At 40.6% G+C, this 26,189-nt stretch overlaps 1 protein-coding gene across 1 annotated transcript; it reads right to left on the bottom strand.

Moving 5' to 3' along the window:
• Window positions 1–948: 948 nt before the first annotated feature.
• On the bottom strand, window positions 949–24,251 carry LOC109895224 (vesicular glutamate transporter 2.1). Its single transcript, XM_031831077.1, has 12 exons — window positions 23,734–24,251; window positions 21,330–21,585; window positions 20,665–20,783; window positions 18,740–18,854; window positions 13,265–13,352; window positions 13,044–13,130; window positions 10,089–10,231; window positions 5,961–6,110; window positions 5,650–5,782; window positions 5,354–5,464; window positions 3,454–3,581; window positions 949–3,324 (listed from the first exon to the last, which is right to left on the bottom strand). The coding sequence occupies exons 1-12, from the start codon at window positions 23,805–23,807 to the stop codon at window positions 2,983–2,985; spliced, it is 1,746 nt and encodes a 581-aa protein (XP_031686937.1). The 5' UTR covers window positions 23,808–24,251; the 3' UTR covers window positions 949–2,982.
• Between the last annotated feature and the right edge of the window lie 1,938 nt (window positions 24,252–26,189).

Genomic DNA, 26,189 nt, shown 5'->3' with positions numbered 1-26,189 from the left:
CTCCCTGCATTATCAGCATGTCAAAGAGCTGTGTGGAGGACTCGAACTACATAGGTTTTATTTTTACAAGTACTTGTGTTTGTTCTTTTCTATATTTGATATCACAAAAAACACAGCTTGAAACGTAAAAGAAACACTCTAGTTACATATGCTAGTGTTTTACATTTTTCAATGGTTGACAACAACTGTTACCATGGATTTATTGCTTTGTACACTGAGTATGGTTAGCGCCACCTGGAGAGGCCTACAGAGGCCATGCAATGTCCAGCAATTCCCTTAGTATATAGCCCTCCTGTTCAAACCCAGCTTGACACGTTACCTTTGGTTAATTGTGCAAAGAAATTGACACATTAGTAACAGTTTGAGAGACAAAATACATTTTGTGAAAGAAATAAAAAGTACATTTAGTCTACGGCTTTGTTCCATGCATAAATACATTTCCATAAATACATTGTGAAGTGCTGACTTTAGGTCTCCACAGACAGACAGTGAAAAGCAGGTTTATGTCCCTGACACGCTACTGAAACCAATGATGTATATAAACCCTGGATTGCTGATGCTATGTGTTGGCCAATGAGAGGCTTTGAAGCCACCGGTCCGCCATATTGGCACTACCCAGTAGGAGCAGTCCTCCATTGGAATGAATGGAATTCTACAGTATTTTAATGAAATGTTTATAGGCCAAAATGTAATGTATTTAAGTATTTTTTGTTGTTGTATTGGGGACAGTAACGTTAGAACTTTCAAAACATTATACTTTTAAGGAATTTTTTTAAATATATATATATTTTTTTAAATTTTAGCTCACATAATATAATTTAAAATGACTCATTAAATGTTCTGTAATAGAATAAACGTGGCAAAAACAAATGTAGACAATAATAAATGAATTTCTATAGCTTCCAAAATATTTATTTACAATGTGCGGGAGTGCCAAGATGGAGGCACGGTGGCTTCTAAACAAGGCCCCTGTCAGTCATCGAGTGTATATATAAATCATTGACTGGAACCCAGTATCTCTACACTGGTCATTCCCACTCTATACACACTGGCTAAATCATGTCTTGCTGCTCTTTTGATTGTCTACCTACTCTTTAAGGAATGGTAACGTTAAATGTGACATACATTACATAGGCAGTAACAGCTATACTGTCATGTTTTTCAATTCTGTAATGCTCTAATGTTTTTACAAGTATGTAATATGAATCTCAATCACCAACTTGGCTAATTGTCCTCCTGGACTGCAAGGTATAGTTTTCTTTAACAACATTGTCTATCTGGATCACTATCCCAGTCTAAAAATGTTTCCTTTTCATTAGCAAAACATATCTCCTGCTGACGGACTGTCTGTACAGTACATATACTGATTGGCTACGTCTGGATCGGCTGGCTGGTCTTTCTCTGCATTGCACAGGCCCTTGATAGTGCCGGGCAGCATTTCTTTATATTGTTCATGTTATATTTCTTTAGTCACCTCAGACAAACATTTACCTTTAAACAACAACAAATCTCATTGAAATGACTTGAATTGACCAGACAATAAAACTGACATAATGATCATAAGAATTACATAACCGAGTTATGAATGTTTGTAACCTCCAATCATAAACATTTATAGATGTAACATTGTTATAGGCATGAAATCGAGAGCTTGGGACTATAAGGTTCTAACTGTAAAAAGATGATTCTTAGATAATGTAGTGTCTGCTTCCAACTCACACTCTCAAACACATAGATCCCCTGAACGAAGCTCACTCTCCAGATCCCAATCACCTGAATTCTGATCACCCGTATGTCGTTATCACACACTATTTAGTTCAGTTCTTTGCACCCCATCATTGTGAGGTATTGTTTGTTTTGTGACACACTTCTATTGGGAGCGCTGTTTTTCCCATAATGTAATCCTCCCATATATGATAGTTTTTGCCTGCCTCACTAACGATGCCTTTTGCCTATTCCCTGCCTGTACTTTAGCCTATCGGATTTCCTGTTATCAACCTTTTGCCTGATCTCCCATACGACATTACTAGCTTTTTCCCTGCCTGTACTGTTGCCTTGTTGGACCCCCTGTGTATAACCTTCTGCCTGTCCCTGGACCCAGCTACCTGCCTCCTACTGTGGTCCTTTGCAATAAACACCTGCTTGCGCCCTGCACTTGAAACCAGCTCTCTGTCGTGTTCATTACAGATAATTGGCTTGAAAGTTCCGAACCCTCAAAAAAATGCAGATAGAACCGTATAGTCCCAAGCTCTCAAAATGGCACAGTAAACACGTGAGCAACGCTTCATCATTATTTCTTCTTTCATGCATCTTAAGACTTTACATCAACTAGCGAAAGTGTTATGTTGTTCTTCAAAACATTATTGTATCTTTATGCCTCTGTGTTAAAGACAGTTATAATATTATTATACACATAATAAAAAACTAAATGATATTATGCATTGAAAGGACACTACTTTCAGTGCATTCAGAAGAGATACTGTACAACCTAAGACATACAGTCTCATTCCTGGTTAAGTCCCCTTTTTACAGTGACATGTTTCTTTTACACTGCAATGGCTGGCTCATGAGGAGTTGTAAAAAGAACCAGTTAGGCATGATGATCCAGGAAGCCAGTTAAATCTTGTCTGATCGTACGTAACAGGCTTCTCCAGAATGAAGAAGCTCAGATTGATGAGGTGGAAATGGTTCACACTTACACACAATTGCACTCCAAATAAATATATCTATAATTTATATGCATATTACATTTACAAATAGATCTGGCAATTTGATGTGCTACATCTCTATATTTTTTATTTTATTTGTACAATATAATCATCTTTTGAACAAATTTTATCTTTAGAATTAATGATTTGAATTTGTGCAAAACATACAACAATGGATTGTTATCTTTTGTGTTTGGTTTTTGACTCGTTTCGTCTAAACTGGTAAACAATACAAAATAAGTCTACCGTTTGATGGTCAGTGAGTCTCCTGTCTCTAGGAGTAGTCCTGGTCCTGCCTGTAGCCATACGGCCCTCCCTCTGCCTCTTCCTGGACAAACTCCTCCTTCTTATCCCAGCTGTCAGCCCAGCCCCCGTTCTGCGTAGTGGCACCGTACGTTTTGGCCGGACCGCCGCCCAGGGCACCGTAACTCTGGGTGATGTCGCCCGTCTCCTCTGCCAGCTCATCCTCATCGATGAAACCACACTTCTCATCGCTGGTCAGCTCTGGGTCGGCCCATGGCTGCTTCTCTCCAGAGGCAAAGATGCCATAGAAGATGACTCCCCCGTAGTGAACCAGAGCAGCGATGAGGAACACCCACTGCCACTCTTCTCGAGTCTTCATGTGGACAGATGGAATATAAAGTGTCTTATACAAAGTCACAGAGAATTGCAGTTCTATCCGATAATGAATCTACGTTTAACCATAATGTTTTATGGACTTTCCAAGGGTAACAGAATGTCTTACCTTGTTTTTTGTCATGGCACCTACGATCAATGGGCATACCATGCCAGACAGGGTGCCCACACCATTGGATATGCCCATAAGGATACTGGCATAGCGTGGAGCAATGTCTAAGTGATTGACGTTGAATCCTGATGGAAAGAACGTTCAGAATGAAATACAAGGTTTTCAGTGTGAAGTTACTCTCTATAAGACAGATCTCTAAGAAAACAATTGATTAGCACTTGATTAAATAAAAACAAGTGGTTATAGTTATTGTGGTTTAACTGATTTCACTATAACTTAGACCTTGTTTCAATCAGATCGTATCAGACCGCGTTGGCCGACATCCGCATAGCGACTGTTGTTGGATGTGTAACTGCGGTATGAACTGACAAATAGGTGAGTGGCTGCTCTTGTGTCACAAACCACTCCCTTCCTTAGTATCCCCACTGCGTTAGAAGTTCAAAACGCCAATAGAACGTGTAGGCTAATGCATGTTTTAATGTTCATTTGGATGGGGGGATTCCTAGCCTATCAGACAATAAAACATCACGCATTCGAGCGTTTGAACTTGTAACACGGCTGCATGAACTTCTAATTATAAAGTTGGATTATGAAGTCGGTTGGTTTCGTATTTTGCATCCAATGGCAGTGTCTGCGATAAGCTGACGCAAGGAGCCGCTTATGGATTTGACAGCTCTAACGCAGTTCCACCTCAGACACCGTCCAAACAACCACTATGTGGGTGTTGGCTAGCTCAGATCTGATAGGACCTAGCCCTTACGGTCTCTAGAGGTTTTGCTCATTCTTGGTAGGTAATAAAAACCACCATTAGTAATTACCTTTTTTTCTTTAATGAAGACCACAAAACTACTGAAATACTACTGAAATATCAAAACTACTGAAATACCCCAAACATAATATAAATGTAATGGAAATGAAATTGCGATGAAAATCAAAGCCCCATGCAGCCATCTTGTTGCAAAGGGAGTAGCTAGCCAGTGAATCTCCTCCCCCACACTGAGTGTCCTCTGTAGCTGCACACAGCCAGGCTGTATGGCAGCTCCTCTGGGACTTGTGCTGAATTATTAAATACTCCAGGAGAAAGCCCAAGAAAAATGAGTAGTAGTAAAACCAAGGTCTGCCTTGCAGCCACAAGCTTCAGCTGGAATAGATGTTTGAGAAATGTGAGAAATCGACCCTGTTCCCTTTGTAGCTGGATATTGCTGATTGCAAGTCCTTTTTAGACCACATCGGTGGCTGTTGAACGATAAATAGGCAAGTTGAAGTTTTCATCATGAATCTTGTTCTGGAGGCAGCTGGTGGTCACTAGCTGGCAAGGCCACAAAGTCATAAAATATGATTTAAAATCTAATCCTAACCACACTGCTAACCCTAATGCCTAACCTTAAATTAAGACCAAAAAGCTATGTTGTGTTTTCTTGAATTTTTACAATATAGCCAATTTCGATTTTTCATGTGCCCATCTAGAGGAAATCACTCAGTTCTGCCTCCATGGCAAGATTCATGCAATAAATAGTGTCCATTCTAGACAGAATCTACGGTGTAGTTGTTAGATTTGTTCTCTGTCTATGTAACAGTATTGCTTCCATCCCTCTCCTCGCCCCAACCTGGGCTCGAACCAGAGACCCTCTCCACACATCAACCACAGTCACTCACGAAGCATCGTTACCCATCGTGCCACAAAAGCCACGGCACGTGCAGAGCAAGGGGAACCATTACTTCAAGGTCTCAGCGCGAGTGACGTCACCGATCGAAACGCTATTAACGCGCTCCACCGCTATCTAGCTAGCCATTTCACATCGGTCACATCTACAAAGAGTAAGGGAGGAGTATCCTACAGGCAGCTGTGATCTATAGTGGCAGACTCTCTGATGCCATGTGTTTAACAGGTACTGACCTGATATGGCAAATCCACTGAAGCCCACAGCAAGGACCAGGAAGGAAATAGCCACCCCTTTGGTGTGGGAAAATCCCACTACCAGCAGCAGCGTAGCCTCCATGCCAAACCCTGCAGAGACAGACAGTCACACACATGCTACAGTAACCCAGGGGCTATGGGCCATCACAGTTGCAATTTAATTACAGTCCCAAAAAGTCATTGTACCACGATCATACAGATAGTGTAAAAGCAGTACTATTCTATCAAACACATCTGATATAATTGTACATATTGTGCTGAAGGGGCTCTCTCACCTCCACAGTTCATGATCTTCCTGACTGTAGTGGTAGATAGGATGTTCCTGCTGCGTAGGTAGTCAGCCAACTGCCCTCCAATGGGCACAATGATTGTCATCACCAAGTGGGGCAGGGCAGACACCATGCCAACCTAAGGACAGGAACAGTTGCAATCAACATCCACATAGAGGTATTAAAAGGTATTAAAGTCAGTTAGAGCCAAGCACAACATTTTCACACATCCCTCACCTAGGCCTCGAGTACCATACCCCAGCAACACTGTTTGGCTAGGCTGGTGCCCTATCCTGGCAATGCTCCACTGGTCTCACCTTGCTTATCTCAAACCCAAACACCTCCTCAAAGTAGGCCGGCTGACTGATAAGCAGTAGGTAGAAGGTCCAGCTTCTGCAGAAGTTGGCCACGATGATTGCATAGACAGGCATGGAGGTGAAGAACTTTTTCCAGGGGGTCTTAAATTTCTACGATGGAGCAAAAGGGAGGAAAATACATGAGTTACCGGTGAAAGGCTAGCAGTGGTGAGAAAGAGAGAAACACATACATGCAGCCTATAGAGAGTGCCTGTCCGCACATTCTGATAGATTTATTGTATATTTTAAACCATTTAAAAGTAGGCTAAATGCTACAGCCATCACACTTTTATGCAAAATACGAATTGTTGTTCAATATTTAGTTTATCATTATATCATTGGGTTTTTATGTCCTGCCTTCCTATAGGCTCTGAGTTTAAATAGGCTATGATGTTAAACTCCTATCACACAGCAATGCTGTAGCTACCCATACTGTCAAATATTTTACATAAGCTACCGGTCTATTTACTGTGTTGGCAGAATCTTTTAATCTTTAGCAGTAATTTATGCTGTAGCTGACAAAAGAACTGTCCGTTTCTGAAAGAGAAAACAATGGAAATGTTGTTGACCTGTCAGCAGAACGTTTGAATTCAACAATGTTTTGCATCGACTTTTCCCCCATCCTGTTTACGATGGTCTGCCCGCAAATTCTGAAACATTGTCACGGTGGAAAAAAAACATCCATTGCAGTACATCAACCTGGCCTTAGAGCTATATGGAATATACTTTACGTATTTCTGAGCACCTCCAAGACGTACTGTATCATACCTACTAATGGTCTAGTTACTTTGGACATAGGGAGGTTGGTCGGGGAGGATTGGTGGGCCAAAACAGTTCGGAACAGTTTGTGCATATATTTTGTGACTTTTTTCTTCATTGTGGACTGGCAAGGGTTTTTTCGGCTGTTCAGGCACACAAAACATTTTCTCAAGGCAAGCCAAAGTTGGAAGCCGAAGTGCCTGTTATCATTCATCGAGAGACAACTCGTTCTCATGCGAAAAAATACTGCACCAAACATCCTAGTCAGATGCAAAACTGCACGACTATGAAAATAAATGACAATTTCTTGAGTTATCTTTGATTAATTCTGACTATTTTGAGGAAGCGTATACTGGCTATGGCATCGCCAAATGGACAAACAGTACGACTGATGCCTTTTCTCGTTTTTCAAACAAGGGATTTTTAAAGTAGTATGTGAGCCCACGCGTTCAATTCACTTGGCCAAATTTGCCTAGGCAACAGCCAAATTGAAGCATGCTGACGTCTTAATCCACGACAGACTAGCAATCCAAAAATTGCATGTTCAAATCGCGTCAGAGACAACTCTTGTATTTTAGCTAACCCTTCACTTAACCTTTATTATAAACTTAACCAAATTCATCTAACCAGCTACATAAATTCACGTAAACTGTGTCGTTTTAGTTCTCCTAACATTTTGTCGTTAGTTACCCCACCAATTCTCTCCATAATTCTCCTTTGTTATTATGGTGGAACAAGCAACCTGATCTCAGATCAAGACGTACAATACTATACGTCATTCAAGATGAACGATAAATTAAGTCCAATTCGTATGCTATTGTATGACTGGGTAAAATGTATGATACTATACATCCTCTAATTCATAGAATATTGTACCTAACCCCCCGAGACCCAGCAATTCATCAGTTCTTGGTCCGTATCTCTAAGGCCATACAAGCCACTGTATTAAGACCTGTTGTCCCTTTGAGAGGACATTATGGGCTTTTCAATGATATCACATGTGGGGGTGTGACCTTGACAACTTTATCTTCCTGGTTCTTTAAAGAAATGGATGCCGTTCAAAATGTACACACTTTATGGTAATTTGGAAAGAAGTGTGAGTAATTATAAATTATAATTTTTGTGAGTTTGATATTCAAATTGTTTCTAGTAAGTGGATTTCTCAGGAATAGTTAAGTGAGTTGTCAGGACTTGTAATATTTTGTTCACATTAAATAAGAGCTAAACAAGAACTTATTAAAAAAAAGTGCTCTATAGTGGACCCACATGCTGCAACTATGTTTTTCATCTACTTTACCCATTGACTGTAATGTCAATTTTGTAATATTTACATCCTAATGACCGGTACAGAGGACAATTTTGCACATACAATAAAATATAAATAAACATATTTTTAGACCCCAAACAAATTCTTCCGGGTCACAGGAGGCTAACGTAACGTAACATACCATACTAAATAAGAGTGTCAGCGTGTCAGAGATTGCCCTGAGACTATGTTGTGTATTACAGTCGCCAACATAGGCCTACTTCAATGTAGAAGATCAACTGTTTACCTGTTAAATTCTACCATATACTATAAACCGTGCTGCTTATCGGATTGCATAACTTGAAATATACAGTTGAAGTCGGATGTTGACATACACTTAGGTTGGAGTCATTAAAACTTGTTTTTCAACCACTCCACAAATTTCTTGTTAACAAACTATAGTTTTAGCAAGTTGGTTAGGACAACTACTTTGTGTATGACACAAGTCATTTTCCAACAATTGTTTACAGACAGATTATTTCACTTATAATTCCCTGTATCACAATTCCAGTGGGTCAGAAGTTTACATACACTATGTTGACTGTGCCTTTAAACAGCTTGGAAAATTCCAGAAAATTATGTCATGGCTTTAGATGCTTCTGATAGGCTAATGGACATAATTTGAGTCAATTGGAGGTGTACCTGTGTATGTATTTCAAAGCCTACTTTCAAACTCAGTGCCTCTTTGCTTGACATCATGGGAAAATCAAAAGAAATCAGCCAAGACCACAGAATCAAAATTGTAGATCTCCACAAGTCTGGTTCATCCATAGGAGCAATTTCCAAATGCCTGAAGGTACGGCGTTCATCTGTACAAACCATAGTACGCAGGTATAAACACCATGGGACCACGCAGCCGCCATACCGCTCAGGGATGAGACGCGTTCTGTCTCCTAGAGATGAATGTACTTTGGTGCGAAAAGTGCAAATCAATCCCAGAACAACAGCAAAGGACCTTGTGAAGATGCTGGAGGAAACAGCTACAAAAGTATCTATATCCACAGTAAAACGAGTCCTATATCGACATAACCTGAAAGGCCGCTCAGGAAGGAAGAAGCCACTGCTCCAAAACCGCCATAAAAAGCCAGACTACAGTTTGCAACTACACATGGGTACAAAGATCGTACTTTTTGGCCCGATGAAACAAAAATAGAACTGTTTGGCCATCGTTATATTTGGAGGAAAAAGGAGGATGCTTGCAAGGCAAAGAACACCATCCCAACCGTGAAGCACGGGGGTGGCAGTATCATGTTGTGGGGGTGCTTTGCTGCAGGAGGGACTGGTGCACTTCACAAAATAGATGGCATCATTACGAAGGAAAATTATGTGGATATATTGAAGCAATAGCTCAAGTCATCAGTCAGGAAGTTAAAAGCTTGGATGCAAATGGGTCTTCCAAATGGACAATGACCCCAAGCCATCACAAAGTCCTGACCTCATTCCCATAGAAAATATGTGGGCAGAACAACAAAAAAAGGGTGTGCTAGCAAGGAGGCCTACAAACCTGACTCAGTTACACCAGCTCTGTCAGGAGGAATGGGCCAAAATTCACCCAACTTAAAATTAAACACATAGATTTTCAGAGATGTGAGATGTGCATCTGCATGGTCTAAAGTTTCCGGATAGGTTAGCACATTGTCTCAAGTTATATTTGTATAAATGTCAACTTTTTTGGCGCATGCACAATTTGTGGTATATTCTGGACATACTCACAGTTTATGCATGAGGCCTCAGGGGAGCAGAGATCAAAACAAGCCTGAGTAGGAAGTGGGGCATAGCATCATCTCCCAATTTAATATCATAGGAATCGATTTGAGGAGAAGTGGACTTTGAAGACTTTGAGAACTCTGGCCTAATATCACTAAGAAAACGTAATGGCCTACTAAAAAACTTTGTCAAACTTTCACACAGATTTGGATTATTTCACTGAAACAGAGAAGCAGGGCATGAGGTTAGTTGAGTGAAAGTTGTTTGAAACCCTTCAAACAACTTTTATTCAACCAACCTCAAGCCCTGTCCCTCACCTCAGCAGGGCCCATGAGCTTGGCACTCTCCCCGATGCTCTCCTCTATGTAGACTCGTTCCTCCTGGGTGATGGTAGGGTGCACAGCAGGACTTTCATACGACACAAGGATCCAGAACATATACCAGAAGATCCCAAAGCACCCTGCACAATGATATTGGGATTGTTACACAGGATAAATAAAATAAATCAAATCAAATCAAATCAAATTTATTTGTCACATACACATGGTTAGCAGATGTTAATGCGAGTGTAGCGAAATGCTTGTGCTTCTAGTTCCGACAATGCAGTAATAACGAACAAGTAATCTAACTAACAATTCCAAAAAAAACTACTGTCTTATACACAGTGTAAGGGGATAAAGAATATGTACATAAGGATATATGAATGAGTGATGGTACAGAGCAGCATAGGCAAGATACAGTAGATGATATCGAGTACAGTATATACATATGAGATGAGTATGTAAACCAAGTGGCATAGTTAAAGTGGCTAGTGATACATGTATTACATAAGGATGCAGTCGATGATATAGAGTACAGTATCTACGTATGCATATGAGATGAATAATGTAGGGTAAGTAACATTATATAAGGTAGCATTGTTTAAAGTGGCTAGTGATATATTTACATCATTTCCCATCAATTCCCATGATTAAAGTGGCTGGAGTAGAGTCAGTGGCATTGACAGTGTGTTGGCAGTAGCCACTCAATGTTAGTGGTGGCTGTTTAACAGTCTGATGGCCTTGAGATAGAAGCTGTTTTTCAGTCTCTCGGTCCCAGCTTTGATGCACCTGTACTGACCTCGCCTTCTGGATGACAGCGGGGTGAACAGGCAGTGGCTCGGGTGGTTGATGTCCTTGATGATCTTTATGGCCTTCCTGTAGCATCGGGTGATGTAGGTGTCCTGGAGGGCAGGTAGTTTGCCCCCGGTGATGCGTTGTGCAGACCTCACTACCCTCTGGAGAGCCTTACGGTTGAGGGCGGTGCAGTTGCCATACCAGGCGGTGATACAGCCCGCCAGGATGCTCTCGATTGTGCATCTGTAGAAGTTTGTGAGTGCTTTTGGTGACAAGCCGAATTTCTTCAGCCTCCTGAGGTTGAAGAGGCGCTGCTGCGCCTTCCTCACGATGCTGTCTGTGTGAGTGGACCAATTCAGTTTGTCTGTGATGTGTATGCCGAGGAACTTAAAACTTGCTACCCTCTCCACTACTGTTCCATCGATGTGGATGGGGGGGTGTTCCCTCTGCTGTTTCCTGAAGTCCACAATCATCTCCTTAGTTTTGTTGACGTTGAGTGTGAGGTTATTTTCCTGACACCACACTCCGAGGGCCCTCACCTCCTCCCTGTAGGCCGTCTCGTCGTTGTTGGTAATCAAGCCTACCACTGTTGTGTCGTCCGCAAACTTGATGATTGAGTTGGAGGCGTGCGTGGCCACGCAGTCGTGGTTGAACAGGGAGTACAGGAGAGGGCTCAGAACGCACCCTTGTGGGGCCCCAGTGTTGAGGATCAGCGGGGAGGAGATGTTGTTGCCTACCCTCACCACCTGGGGGCGGCCCGTCAGGAAGTCCAGTACCCAGTTGCACAGGGCGGGGTCGAGACCCAGGGTCTCGAGCTTGATGACGAGCTTGGAGGGTACTATGGTGTTGAATGCCGAGCTGTAGTCGATGAACAGCATTCACACATAGGTATTCCTCTTGTCCAGATGGGTTAGGGCAGTGTGCAGTGTGGTTGAGATTGCATCGTCTGTGGACCTATTTGGGCGGTAAGCAAATTGGAGTGGGTCAAGGGTGTCAGGTAGGGTGGAGGTGATATGGTCCTTGACTAGTCTCTCAAAGCACTTCATGATGACGGATGTGAGTGCTACGGGGCGGTAGTCGTTTAGCTCAGTTACCTTAGCTTTCTTGGGAACAGGAACAATGGTGGCCCTCTTGAAGCATGTGGGAACAGCAGACTGGTATAGGGATTGGTTGAATATGTCCGTAAACACACCGGCCAGCTGGTCTGCGCATGCTCTGAGGGCGCGGCTGGGGATGCCGTCTGGGCCTGCAGCCTTGCGAGGGTTAACACGTTTAAATGTCTTACTCACTTCGGCTGCAGTGAAGGAGAGACCGCATGTTTTCGTTGCAGGCCGTGTCAGTGGCACTGTATTGTCCTCAAAGCGGGCAAAAAAGTTGTTTAGTCTGCCTGGGAGCAAGACATCCTGGTCCGTGACTGGGCTGGGTTTCTTCCTGTAGTCCGTGATTGACTGTAGACCCTGCCACATGCCTCTTGTGTCTGAGCCGTTGAATTGAGATTCTACTTTGTCTCTGTACTGGCGCTTAGCTTGTTTGATAGCCTTGCGGAGGGAATAGCTGCACTGTGGGTGGTGGGTGGTGGATTATGTATATATTCTAGTCATTATGGAACCATGCAGCAAAGCTACAAAACCCTATTGTAAATGTGTTTTAATTGTGTCATTGTTGTATGTGAACATGTGAAAAGCTTAGATCGGCCTGTACAATAACATTATATTCTTAAAAGGCAGCCGGATCTTTTAGAAATCCCCCATAGACTAAAACCTCAGACAGAAAGGCCAAATTCATCTAGTCCAGGGAGAGATGGAAAATTATTGGAGAACAGACACACCAAAACATTGGGAAGAAATCAATGGTCTGGAGGTCTGAAAGCATCAGCATCCAGCTTTAAAATGTCCTGAAGAGGATGTACTCTACTCAACATATTTTCAATATTTTCAAATAGGTTGTTGGTTAGAATGTGATGATGATTAAAAAAATGAATTTGGAAGCTATATAAAAAGATAGAAAGAAAGTGGAAAACTATATATATGCTCCCAAAAATTGAGCGGGTAAACCTAACCAACATTTAGGCACGCAGTGACTTTTCAGGGTGGGTGTGCATCAGCTCATGCTTTTTACATTTGGAAGCTATAACATTGCCATGGAACTCTATCTTACCATAGAGATAGAACACAGAGGACCAGCCTGAGTACTGCACCAGGATCCCTGCTAGAGGCATGGCTATGACAGCACCAGCATATGAACCTGTAAGAGGAAATAGTAGAGAGGGGGAAGAGAAGGAAAAGGAAATCTAAATAGACAAAGGAAGTACAACTACTGTACCTCTTGCTTCACTACCATAGTGTGACAGATAAAATACTATTGAAAATAGCATTTACCACAGAAGGAGGTGGTGGCCAAGCGACTCCTCTCCAGAGGGGGAGCCCACTTACTCCAGATCCCATGGCAGGCTGGGTAGGTTACTCCCTGGGTAGGTCACACACACACCACAGAACCATGAAAGAGTAGGTAACTGGTAGGTAACTGGTTTAAAGTAAATCATACTGCTGCTATTATTCTTAAGTTATAATGAATAAGATGGCCAGAAAATGCTGATCATCCTGCTCCTTATGGCAATAGCAATGGATTCTAGCAACACTGCTTAACATTTAGTATTTAGCATTTTATTAGGATCCTCATTAGCTACTGCTAAAGCAGCAGCTACTCTTCCTGGAGTCCACACAAAACATAAAAGATGACTTAATACATGTACACAAGTACATCACAAGACCGAACTACATACATTGTAAATAAGTCTACACCTTTTCATACATTTATACCTTCATAATCATGTGATTCATAGACTACTGAATGCAGGTGAAACACACAACAATGGAAATACAATAACAAGGAGATGCGTTGCAAATAGGCTGACACTTTTCACTAAGTTCCCATGATGTGAATATAGCAACCTTGTTCCTCTAAATTCCCCTGACGTGAATAAAGCTACCTTGTTTCTATAGTTACCACCCTTAATAATTGATATCCTGGGGTAAAGCTAAGTATAGACTTTTTATAGTTACCACACACAATGGGTTAAAAAATCGAATACATTGTTTTAAATATACAGTACCAGTCAAAAGTTTGTACACACCTACTCATTCAAAGGTTTTTCTTTATTTTTCCTATTTTCTACATTATAGAATAGTAGTGAAGACATCAAAACTATGTAATAACACATATGCGATCACGTAGTAACAAAAAAGTGTTAAACAAATCAAAATATATTTTATATTTGAGATTCTTCAATGTAGCCACCCTTTGCTTTGATGACAGCTTGGCACATTCTTGGCATTCTCTCAACCAGTTCCCACATATGCTGAGCACTTTTTTGGCTGCTTTTCCTTCACTCTGTGGTAGCCATGCTGGTGAAGTGTGCCTTGAATTCTAAATAAATCACAGTGTCACCAGCAAAGCACCCCCACAACATCACACCTCCTCCTAAATGCTTTTCATGGTGGGAACTAAACATGCAGAGATCATCCGTTCACCTACTCTGCGTCTCACAAAGCACAGAAGTTGGAACCAAAAATCATACATTTGGACTCGTGAAAAGAAAGAACAGATTTCCACCGGTCTAATGTCCATTGCTCGTGTTTCTTGGCCCAAGCAAGTCTGTTACTTGAACTCTGTGAAGCATTTATTTGGGCTGCAATTTCTGAGGCTGGTAACTCGTATCATGAACGTATCATCTGCAGCAAAGGTAACTCTGAGTCTTCCTTAGTGATGATAGACTGTCGTTTCTCTTTGCTTATTTGAGCTGTTCTTGCCATAATATGGACTTGGTATTTTACCAAATAGGGCTATCTTCTGTATAACACCCCTACCTTGTCACAACCCAACTGATTGGCTTAAACACATTAAGAAGGAAAGAAATTCCACAAATTCACTTTTAACAAGGCACACCTGTTAATTGAAATGCATTCCAGATGACTACCTCATGAAGCTGGTTGAGAGAATGCCAAGAGGGTGCAAAGCTCTCATCAAGGAAAAGGGTGGCTACTTTGAAGAATCTAAAATCTAAAATATATTTTGATTTGTTGAACACTTTTTTGGGTTACTACATGATTCCATATGTGTTATTTCATAGTTTTGATGTTTTCACTATTAATCTATAATGTAGAAAATTGTACAAATAAAGAAAAACCATTGAATGAGCAGGTGTGTCTTTTGACTAGTACTACATGGTTTATTTGTCACATATACCTGATAGTTACAGTTTTACAGGGTCATCCAGTAGTATGACGCCCTTGGAGCAAATTAGGGTTAAGTGCCTGACTCAAAGGCACATTGACACCTTGTCGGCTCGGGTATTTGAACCAGCGACCAATCGGTTACTGGCCCAACGCTCTAACCGATAGGCTACCTTTCCTGGGGTAACATGTAATATCTTATACTTGTAAGCCTTTTGTTAGTTACCACCAGCTATGGGTTTCATTAGGTAAAATTAAACATTTATGAACATGAAATAACCACCCACTGGGCACAGACGTCAATTCAACGTTGATTCAACCAATGTGTTCCCAGTGGGCAGGCCTTGAATCTTGAGCCTTGTTACAGTCTATCGCCCTTAACGGGTTAGCTGAGATATAGTGTAACGTGTTACAGTACCACCTGTTATTGGATTCATTAGGTAAAATACAACGTTCATTTGTTATCTTAACCTTGTCTTCTAATCTTTCTTCACATGTCCTTTAAATAGCTCCCCCATTTTGGCCAAACTGATGAATACATGTAAAAAGAAAAAAATCAAAACACAAAGTTGCACACAACCATTTTAAAGACTAAATGTAGGGAACTGTGTTATTCAAATAGATGCTTTCAAACAGATTGTCACAGAATAATGGGAGAAATTGTAAACATAAGACATACTGATAATAGATTTGCCTGCACTGAGCTGACAATCACAAGAGATGATACTACCAGATATGAGCTTGCCATCGTTGTAAATCAAATATGATCACAAACAAAAACCAACATACTCTCTTCATTGCCTTTTTGATTAACATTAATAAGAGACGCAGTGCTCTGAGCTAACTGATGAGCCTCTCATTACACTGGCAATGCTGCTGCCATTAAATGTTCATTAGCTGCTAATTGGAACAGAGTGTGCTATTTGACAATGCAATCTGCATGGACATGCTAGGAGGAGATTTATCCTAGCTATCCACTGGACTGATCTGAGATCATTATATATGAATCACTTTTAGGTCCTCCTGTAAGCTCATGGAATGTGTACCACTCACAACTGAATTCATATTGCTCTATTTACTGAATATACCCAAAACACCGAAGCCTTTCCTTACAGAGACAAAAACAAGACATAACCAGATTAGCCTTTGTCATCTGATGGCTCATTCAAATCAAGGACCCACTGGGCGCAGACGTCAATTCAACGTCTATTCCACATTGGTTCAATGTCATTTCATTGAAATGACGTGGAAACAACATTGATTCAACCAGTGTGTGCCCAGATGGGAGCTACTGGCCCAGTCTCACCTCAGCCATCAATGCCAAACACGTAGATGTGCTGTTGTTATTGAATTACACCCTTCATTATCACAAGACATTCATTTGAACCCTATTTATATCACTCACAGCCAACGCAGCCTATAGACAATTATTTTAAGATAAATATTGCATTGAAAGTAGTTAGTAATGAGTCAGGCTTGTGAGAATAAATACATATTTCCATTCTCTGCAAGATAATGGACAATAAAGTATTATTCTAAAATTCCATCTATGGTGTTCAAAATGATTCTCAATGGTTGGCTCTGGTGCCAGGATGGTGTATCGGTGTAAAGTACTTAAGTAAAAATACGTTAAAGTACTACATAAGTCTTTTTGGGGGGAATCTTACTTTACTATTTATATTCTTGACAACTTTTACTTTTAATTCCCTACATTCATAAAGAAAATTATGTACTTTTTACTCCAAACATTTTGCCTGACACCCAAAAGTACTAGTTGCAGTTCGAATGCTTAGCAGTAGAGGAAAAAGGTCCAATTCACACACTTATCAAGAGAACGTCCCTGGTCATCCCTACTGTCTCACATCTGGTGGACTCACTAAACATACTATTACTCAAGTAGAATTTTACTGGGTGACATTCACTTTTACTTGAGTCGTTTAATAGGTATCTTTACTTTTACTCAAGTATGACATTTGAGTACTTTTTCCACATCTGATTCGTTTAGCTGGATGTGTTTTATTATGACACTGCCCTTCAGTATCAACATGGCATCATGTTTTACTGTACAAGGCAGCCGCTGCCAACATCTCATGTTTCAATATGCCTACTGGACAGTGGATTCATGAGCTGCTGATATATCAGCACATTGTCTTTGGGAATATGATTCTGGCTAGACTAGCATTTTCCTAACTGTGGTGTTACTACCAGAGAGCAGAGCAGATATGTTTCAGCAGGTTTATTGGTTCATTCGGATCCCTATTAGCTTTTGCCGAAGCAGCAGCTATTCTTCCTGAGGCCCACATAAAAACATAAAACATGTCAAGTAACAACCCACTGGGCACACACTGGTTGAATCAACTTTGTTTCCACTTAATTTCAATGAAATTACATTGAACCAACAAGGAATCATTGTTAAATTGCCATCTGTGCCCAGTGGGAAAACACATTGATAGAAAAGAACAGTCACACAAATTTAAAATAAAAACATATATAAACAATACAACTAAAGAATAATGTGTGTGTAGATTGTGTGTGTTAAGAGTGTGATAAGTGTGTGTGTGTGTGTGTGTGTGTGTGTGTGTGTGTGTGTGTGTGTGTGTGTGTGTGTGTGTGTGTGTGTGTAGATTGTGTGTGTTAAGAGTGTGATAAGTGTGTGTGTGTGTGTGTGTGTGTAGATTGTGTGTGTTAAGAGTGTGATAAGTGTGTGTGTGTGTGTGTGTGTGTGTGTGTGTGTGTGTGTGTGTGTGTGTGTGTGTGTGTGTGTGTGTGTGTGTGTGTGTGTGTGTGTGTGTGGATTGTGTGTGTTAAGAGTGTGATAAGTGTGTGTGTGTGTGTGTGTGTGTGTGTGTGTGTGTGTGTGTGTGTGTGTGTGTGTGTGTGTGTGTGTGTGTGTGTGTGTGTGTGTGTGTGTGTGTGTGTGTGTGTGTGTGTCATTTCACCATCCCTATTGTGCCATGAGAAGTTGTTTTATAATTTTTTTAAAGGTAATTTTGCTGTTTGCTTGAGTAATTGGAGATGGAAGGGAGTTCCGTACGATCACGGCTCTGTATAATACTGTGCTTTGCCGTCAATTCGTTTGGACTTGGGGACTGTGAAGAGACCCCTGGTGGCATGTCCTGTGGGGGATGTATGGGTGTCTGAGCTGTATGATATTTGATTATGCAGACAATCTGGAATTTTCATCTGTTAATCATCAGTTAATCTCTGATCAACCGTCAACCAGGAAAGACTGACATGTGCAGTTAAGGGCAAGGTGTGCTGCTCTGTTTTGAGCCAGCTGCTCTGTTTTGAGCCTGTACAACTACAGTTAATTTTTGTGTGAAAAACGCAGAACATATTTTTTAGAACAGACAGAAGGGACTCTCCCACAACAAATACCCAGCTGCAGATCAATACAACAGTCTCACATTTCCCCAGGGTGCATTCTGGCTGTTGTACTGCCTCTATTCCATTGCCTCTGACATACTGTAGCCTAAACATAATTGAACTGCCACAAAGGAAAACTGGCTATTTTCGAAAACTGCGCTATTGACAGGATAGGCGTACTCAATCTTAATTACAATTTGCAAATAAGATAAAAGCTCTCCAGAAATATGACTTTTGAATTAAAGAACTCCTTACCTCCACCAGCCCTTGCAATATCCTCACAAAGATGACCAGTCCATAATGCGTCCGTGCCGCCGAGGGGATTAACATATTGAGCGTCGAGGTAAGGAAAATGGCAAGACCGAAAACCCTAAAAGAAACAGAAATATACACATTTTCATATATCGTATGTCGTAGGCCTTATACATCATGTTGATAAACAATGTGTCCTGTAGGCCTAGTGATTTATTTAAGCTGTATTTATGTCTTGGCCAATTTATTATTCAAAGCAGGAAACAGTTAGTTTAGTTTAGGCCTAGGCCTCTCATCGACTTCATGTTTAATTAATTTATTAATCTCCGATTTTTTTTAAAGCCATCCGGACTAAATTTAGCAGGGACCCATCGAACAAATCACATTTCACACTCATTTACTGGCTTACTATCGAAATGGAGTTAGTCCTATTCAATGTCATTTCTCTATCCCATTCTCTAATGGTTATAAGGCCTATATTCGGCCTGCTGTTCTTCTTCTAATCAAATGGCCAAACTTACGTCCAATTTTCTTGTATCATTAAAATATTTAAGACTTTGATTTTTTTCATGTCAAGCATTGGCTAGTGCACCGTTAACTTCTTGATTTACGTTAGATAGCAATAATTAATTTGGAGAAATAAATGAAAGCGTGATGACAGGGAGTGCGGACAGCAGAGGGCATTGGTTTGAGCGCAGCTGAGCCAGTGGAGGCAATCCCAAATGAATAACCGGAACCATGGTATTTTTTAAAATTTTTGTCACGTCTTGTAAACACCCGGAGACCACGCCCCTCCCACCCAAACTCTAATCGGATTGAGGCAACTCTCTGGCATCGATTACATCTCAATGTCAATCAAGAAAACATATAGACAATAAACATATTATACATTAAACTACATTATACAAATGTAATACATCGTATATATTTAAATAGCCCGCTCAACAAATAATATTGTATTTACTCAACAAAACATATTATGATGCCAAATTGATTGTCTTTCTTCATATATAATTCAGGGTATAAATTGCGATCACCAATTATGGACACTACTATTATGAACAGTGGACCAAAGACCCACTAAAATATATAGTAATTTCCTATTATAATATCCTATATTTAAATGCTGCTCATGCCTCATGTAAGCTAGACCTAAACCTTATTTATAAGCCATGTTTAGTGTGCACCGTGCATATGAGCGTGAGTAAGCCTTCGGCGACGAGGACCGGGCTGGTCGCCATGCCCCCAGAATGCAGCAAGTTAGACACGGCTCCCCTCGGGGACCTCATTAACAGGTGGCAGAAAGCCCTGTGGACCGGAGCGACACCGTCAAATCTCAATAGCCCTGCCAGCGTCAGCGGCTGAATCGCTCCCTCCCAAATTAATTATCCATTAATGGCCTTCTCCATTGCAGTCACAATGGTTACTATGCCTACTGTCTGTTAAACCTTGGGTCGCAATACTGGCCTGCAAAGCCTCACTCTCATTTACAATAAAGGCTAAAGTCTAATTGTCATAAAGATTTGAAACGTCCAATTAAACCCTTGTGGGATGCCTTTGTGTCTGCAACATTTCCAGACCATTAAAATGTTGATTTTGTTTAAAAATTCGTTCCTCACATAATTTATTCTGACGGGAAAAGGTGTGATAATAACAAGTTGAAAACCGATAATATATCCAGGCTTCAGTAATCTACATCTACGTCATCATCCCAGTTGCTCGGATCTTACATATTGGGTACATCTCTTGATGACTAAAATAAATCGGACCTATTTAAAAAAAAAAATCTTGAGGGTCGTTCATTTCATAGTGATACATTTTAGTAACCAATTTAATAATTACGAATAGATCGCATTTGAGACTGTGAGAAGGAATACGAACTTATGTAAAAAAAAAAAAAAAAAAAAAAAAAATGAATGTAGGCCTACCTGTTAGCTGCCAGTCTCGAGCATATGTACCCTCCCGGGATCTGCGTCACTATATAGCCCCAGAAAAACGAACCATGGATCATACCGACTGTCTCTGGGTCCCAGTTGAACTTTGCTTTCTTTCCAGTGAAATAAAAACAAAGACAATAAAATAAACAATACACAATCGATGGAACATCGTAATAAATCCTCTTCACATATATAATTCCATTGTAATTCAATACAATAATTCACAAAACGTATAAAGACGTATAATAACCTTACTAACCAAAGCCTAAGGTCACATATCATAACAGGAAATAGGGATATAGTGAGAAGCAAAAATGTGAGCTATAATCATTACCATCATATACGGTACACGGTGTGTAGGATACACATACTAAATGCTGTGTTATTATGGAATACAATAGTTTATGGTTGTGGCATACCTATAATGGCTGCACTGAAAAAGCATGGAACAAAATGAATCTAGCTATGAAACCAATACATGAAGGGAAATGTTCTGTATCTGCCTTTGCTTATTTTTTATTTTCAATATAAGGTCAGGTCAAGTGTGAGAAGATTAGGAGACCTCCAACATCTGGACTATTTTTAGGGACGACAAATTATGGAGCAGGAAGGCGGTGACACGATGTTGACGTCAGTAAAGTGTGCACCACACACACCTCTGTGATGATGATCTTCCCATCTTTGTGAATCGTGCTGTTGTTGACCATTCCCACGATGGCCACGCCCAGATTGCATCGGATGCCGAAGGAGATACAGAAGCCTAGACCGCTCATGATGGCGATGATGTATCGGCGGGGCAGCCCAAAACACGTGCAGTCGCACAGGGGTGCTTTCTTCTCCTGGGCCTCAGAGGGCCTGCCGTCCTCTGTTAGTTCGATAACTTCACCAGTTCCCTGTCGCTTCTCCATCACCCTTCACACAACCAGATAAAAAAAGTCATCCAATTTCGTCGGAAAATCAGCCTCAAATTAATGGATTAACCTATGTTCGATATTTGAATGTTATGAATAATAAATGCATTTTAGTGTAGCTAAAATTCCGGCCTGTAATTAAGTTAAATGATAAACCTATACAGTTCTATATGTTGTAGTCTTCAGCCTTCAAATATAGCCTGCATCAAGTCCAATAAAAATCTTTCAAATGTAAAAGTTATTAAAAATAAAAAAGGAGACTCATTTATATTTTAAAACCATCTTCTTGGATAGCGTACTGAAACACCATTTTAGGTTATCTAGGTCTACATTAAATATCTATGCCTATTCAATCCGCTGTTTTATGAGGATAGTGTATTCGCCCCAACGACTGGGGGCGCTATTTGATGAATGATAACCAACATGATTCAGAACATGATAACTAACATGATCCAGAAAATGTTTTTGTTTTTTTCATTAAACGAAAAGTCTACTTTAGCAAGGTAACTTAGCAACTATTAATAGAAAATAGCGCTGTATGTTAGCGGCACCAGGTTCAATTTCATCGAATGCCCAAAAAAAAAGCATCGTACATTGGAGCAAGAAGCGAATGAAGATGCGCCCACTGCATTGCAGCAACCGCTCACCTTCACCCTCATTTGCATTCACGGATTTGGCTGTTGCTAATCTCTCCAGGCAAACATTCATCCTGCGGTTTCAAATGCATTATTGGCCATATGCACAATTAATTCGTTTGCCAAAATAAGCCCAAATAAAGCTTAGGCTACAGTTACAGTATTAGGCCTATACCTAAAAAAAGATGTAAAATCGCCATAAGGAAAAAATTACAAGAACTCTTATCTTATCTTAGCTAATTATGCACTCCTGTTTAGAATATACATTTGGAATATCAAAACTATTGCACATGAACTAGATTAATGTGATCATTTCGTCATGTCCAACGAAAAATACATATTTTTAACGCAACAACATGCAGCTGTTATTTCATAGAAGCTAAGTTTAAAATGGGACTTGGAATCTAAATAGGCCTATCGAAGGAAGCAACAATACATCGAAAAAAATCCAAACCAAAACGAAATAGATTAATTTAGAGGCTTCAACAAGACATTGATTGACATTAGGCTGCAACTACAAACATCAGAATAGATGTCAAATGTCATTTGTCACATACACAAGGTTAGCAGATGTTAATGCGAGTGTAGCGAAATGCTTGTGCTTCTAGTTCCGACAATGCAGTAATATCTAACAAGCAATCTAACAATTATCCAACAACTACATAATTCACACAAATCTAAAGGGGTTAATGAGAATATGTACATGTAAGTATATGTATGAGCGATGGCCGAGCGGCATAGGCAAGGTGCAGTAGACGGTTTAAAATACATTATATACATGTGATATTAGTATTGTAAGATATGTAAACATTATTAAAGTGACATTGTTTAAAGTGACTAGTGATCCATTTATTAAAGTGTCTCAATGTAGGCAACAGCCTCTCTGAGTTAGTGATTGCTGTTGAGCAGTCTGATGGCCTTGAGATAGAAGCTGTTTTTCAGTCTCTCGGTCCTAGCTTTGATGCATGAAGCCCTTGCCACTTAGCAAGACAAATCAGTTCGACGTTTAGGCTACTAGCAATAAATCGATACCCATCCCGTAAATAATGAAAGAGATGACCTCCTGTAGTTGTTGGTTTCAGTAAAATATTTTAAATATTACAGGGACCCGGTCACAAGCCAATTGCAAACGAAGACAACACTCCGTGGATTTGTATTTAATCGCATACATAGTAGGCTAGTTCACGGCAAATGCTTTTCGCAGCTATCTGTTAAATGCATTAATGTATTGTTGACTTTTTCCACATGCATCAAGGTCCTTCCTGCGCTTTCACGAGGTTATGCATAATTTTCCCACTACGTCTATTAGAGGCGTGACCATGACTGCAAGCTGTTTGAGATAAAAGTAACACACTTCTCGGCATAGGATAGGAACGTACAGTAGTCTACTACCATTACACCACCATATTACACCACCATATTGTAGGCCTATCACTTGAAAATACAGAAATCATAACCAGCCCTATGTTTAAACATGGGCTAGCCTGCATATTAAACATAATTTCAACACCTACTTGTACATCTGTCCCAGGGTCTTCGCCCCAAATTCCTTTATCCCCTCTTTGGCTCTCATCTTGACGGACTCCATATCCAAATTTGATGTTTTTCTCAAAAATGTCTACTGTTTAAGCTTCATGTTACGGTGCGTGTGACCGAACAAACCGGTGGAGCAAGAGATGTATCTGATTATTTGATAAGAAAAGCAGACAAGATCTGTAGCCTATCACGCTTCGTTCGCTGTAAAAACGCCTACATGTGAGAGAAATCAGATGAGCTCTGATTCCCCATTCCCCATATAAACTAATCGTTCACCTCACGTACAAGTGCCATCGCAATGAAAATCAACAGATAATTCCTAAAGCGAACGAAAGAGAAAAACGTTAGAAGCGTCTACGGTGAAAACCATATAATCTAAAACAAGAAACAACCAGTAAAAGCGGGAACTAGCGGTGTGTGGAGTTGCTTCTATAAACCACAGAGCTGGGCTTGCGCGTCTCAGTGGAGAGCGCCAGCTTTTCTGACGTCGCGAGAACCTCTGGCTGTTCAGCACCAAGGTCAGCGACAGCCTCGTGCACACTATCTGCGCTTGGTGCACGCCGCATCCACATAACTGATCACCAGAGTAATACTCAATATAGCCTACTGTCCAGAAAGCTATTGTTGTTACACTGTAATCGACTGTTTTAGGGAGCGGTTCAGGCTGGAATAAGAAAGGATGGTTAGATGGTTTGTTTGCATTTGGAAATCATAACCTTACAAAGTGTGAGGGCTATGCGTGGTGACATACAAACGCAAGTTATTTTCAGTTTTACAACCTTTCCCAATATTTGTTTTAATATTAGGCATGAAGTCTACATGGAGCCTACATAAAATACTGTCTTATCTTCCGGAGGGCGGTGCTATGGAAACCAGATGAGGGCTGGATTCCCCTCCTACGAGCTCTCGTGAAAACAGGAATACATCAATAATTTAGGCATCCCCCCAACACATACACTTTTACCCACTTTTCTCTTGCTTGCTCCACACACACACACACACACACACACACACACACACACACACACACACACACACACACACACACACACACACACACACACACTACTGTAACTATAGCATCAAAGGGTAGATCAAAGTTATTTTGCGGTTCCACCACAGTTCATTCTGAAATATTAAAATGTAAGAGCCGAACACCTTTGAGAGACACATGGAAATTCTTAAAGAAACTGGCAGCTACCTAATGCTAATAGAGTATAAATGGATTGGGGAACTGACGCCATCTGGCGGGCACTTAGTATAATTCCTGTCAGGTTTTGCATTAGGCCAGTGAGACATCCTCGAAGTACACTACATTTTACATGCAGTACTGGATGGGATGAAAACGTGATAATATATATATACATATTTTTAAACCATGATATTTGATTTGAAGTATTTCTGATATGAATAGGCTATTGTCATGCCTGTATCCTCCAAGATACCCTAGACCCACTTAAATTTGCATACCACCCCAACAGATTCACAGATGACGCAATCTCCACATTGCCCTTCCCCCCTGGACAAAAGGAACACATATGTGAGAATGCTGTTCATTGACTACAGCTCAGCATTCAACACCATAGTGCCCACAAAGCTCATCACTAAGCTAAGGACCCTGGGACTAAACACCTCCCTCTGCAACTGGATCCTTGACTTCCTGACGGGCTGCCCCCAGGTGGTAAGGGTAGGCAACAACATGTCTGCCACGCTGATCCTCAACACTGGGGCCCCTCAGGGGTGTGTGCTTAGTCCACTCCTGTACTCCCTGATCACCCAGACTGTGTGGCCAAACACGACTCCAACACCATCATTAAGTTTGCGATACATGTTCTATACATGTTCTTAATTATACAGTAATTGTAGTGCACACATTTAAAATCCTGAAGTATTTTATTTAAAAGGACATTATCAGAATGTTGTTAATAAGTTCAATAGCCTTTCATGCAAAACAATCAAGACACAACATATTTAGACAACACAGACTATGATTTTAAAACATATGAGTTGTGAAACATCATAGGAATAGAACAATAGAAAGTTATTGTTTTTGAAGTACATCCCAAAAAGTAAACATAGACATTTAAGGCATTGATCTACTGGTCATGTACTGTGGCTTCCACCCTGCATGCAAGAAGGACATGAGGAGTCAAGAGTCTCCCAAGGGATTTTGTCTGTATGGCTGAGAGTGGTGTTAGTCAAGCACTGGAATATTGACAAGCCTGAGATAGTGATGTAGTACGTGACTTTGAAGTTGAAGTTATACCAAGTCAAATCGTCCAGGGGTATATTTTCCACCATCAGCATGAGAGGCTATTAACATTTACAAAACAGATTAGTTCAAAACAGATGAACCTAGAAAAAGCCTACAAATAAAATCTGATCAATGTATTACATAATTAACTGCATTATAAGACCTAATCCTACATTGAGC

Source organism: Oncorhynchus kisutch, linkage group LG8, assembly GCF_002021735.2.
Source record: "Oncorhynchus kisutch isolate 150728-3 linkage group LG8, Okis_V2, whole genome shotgun sequence".
NCBI classification, from domain to species: domain Eukaryota; kingdom Metazoa; phylum Chordata; class Actinopteri; order Salmoniformes; family Salmonidae; genus Oncorhynchus; species Oncorhynchus kisutch.
Note: the sequence above shows the minus strand (reverse complement) of the source record. Positions and strands in the feature narration are given on the sequence as shown.

Coding starts and splice junctions, on each gene's coding strand:
- LOC109895224 (XM_031831077.1), bottom strand. CDS start 23,807: ATGGAGTCCGTCAAGATGAGAGCCAAAGAGGGGATAAAGGAATTTGGG. Junction 10,232..13,043: donor CTCTGTGTTCTATCTCTATG/GTAAGATAGAGT, acceptor ATCATTGTGCAG/GGTGCTTTGGGATCTTCTGG. Junction 3,325..3,453: donor GTGCCATGACAAAAAACAAG/GTAAGACATTCT, acceptor GTCCACATGAAG/ACTCGAGAAGAGTGGCAGTG.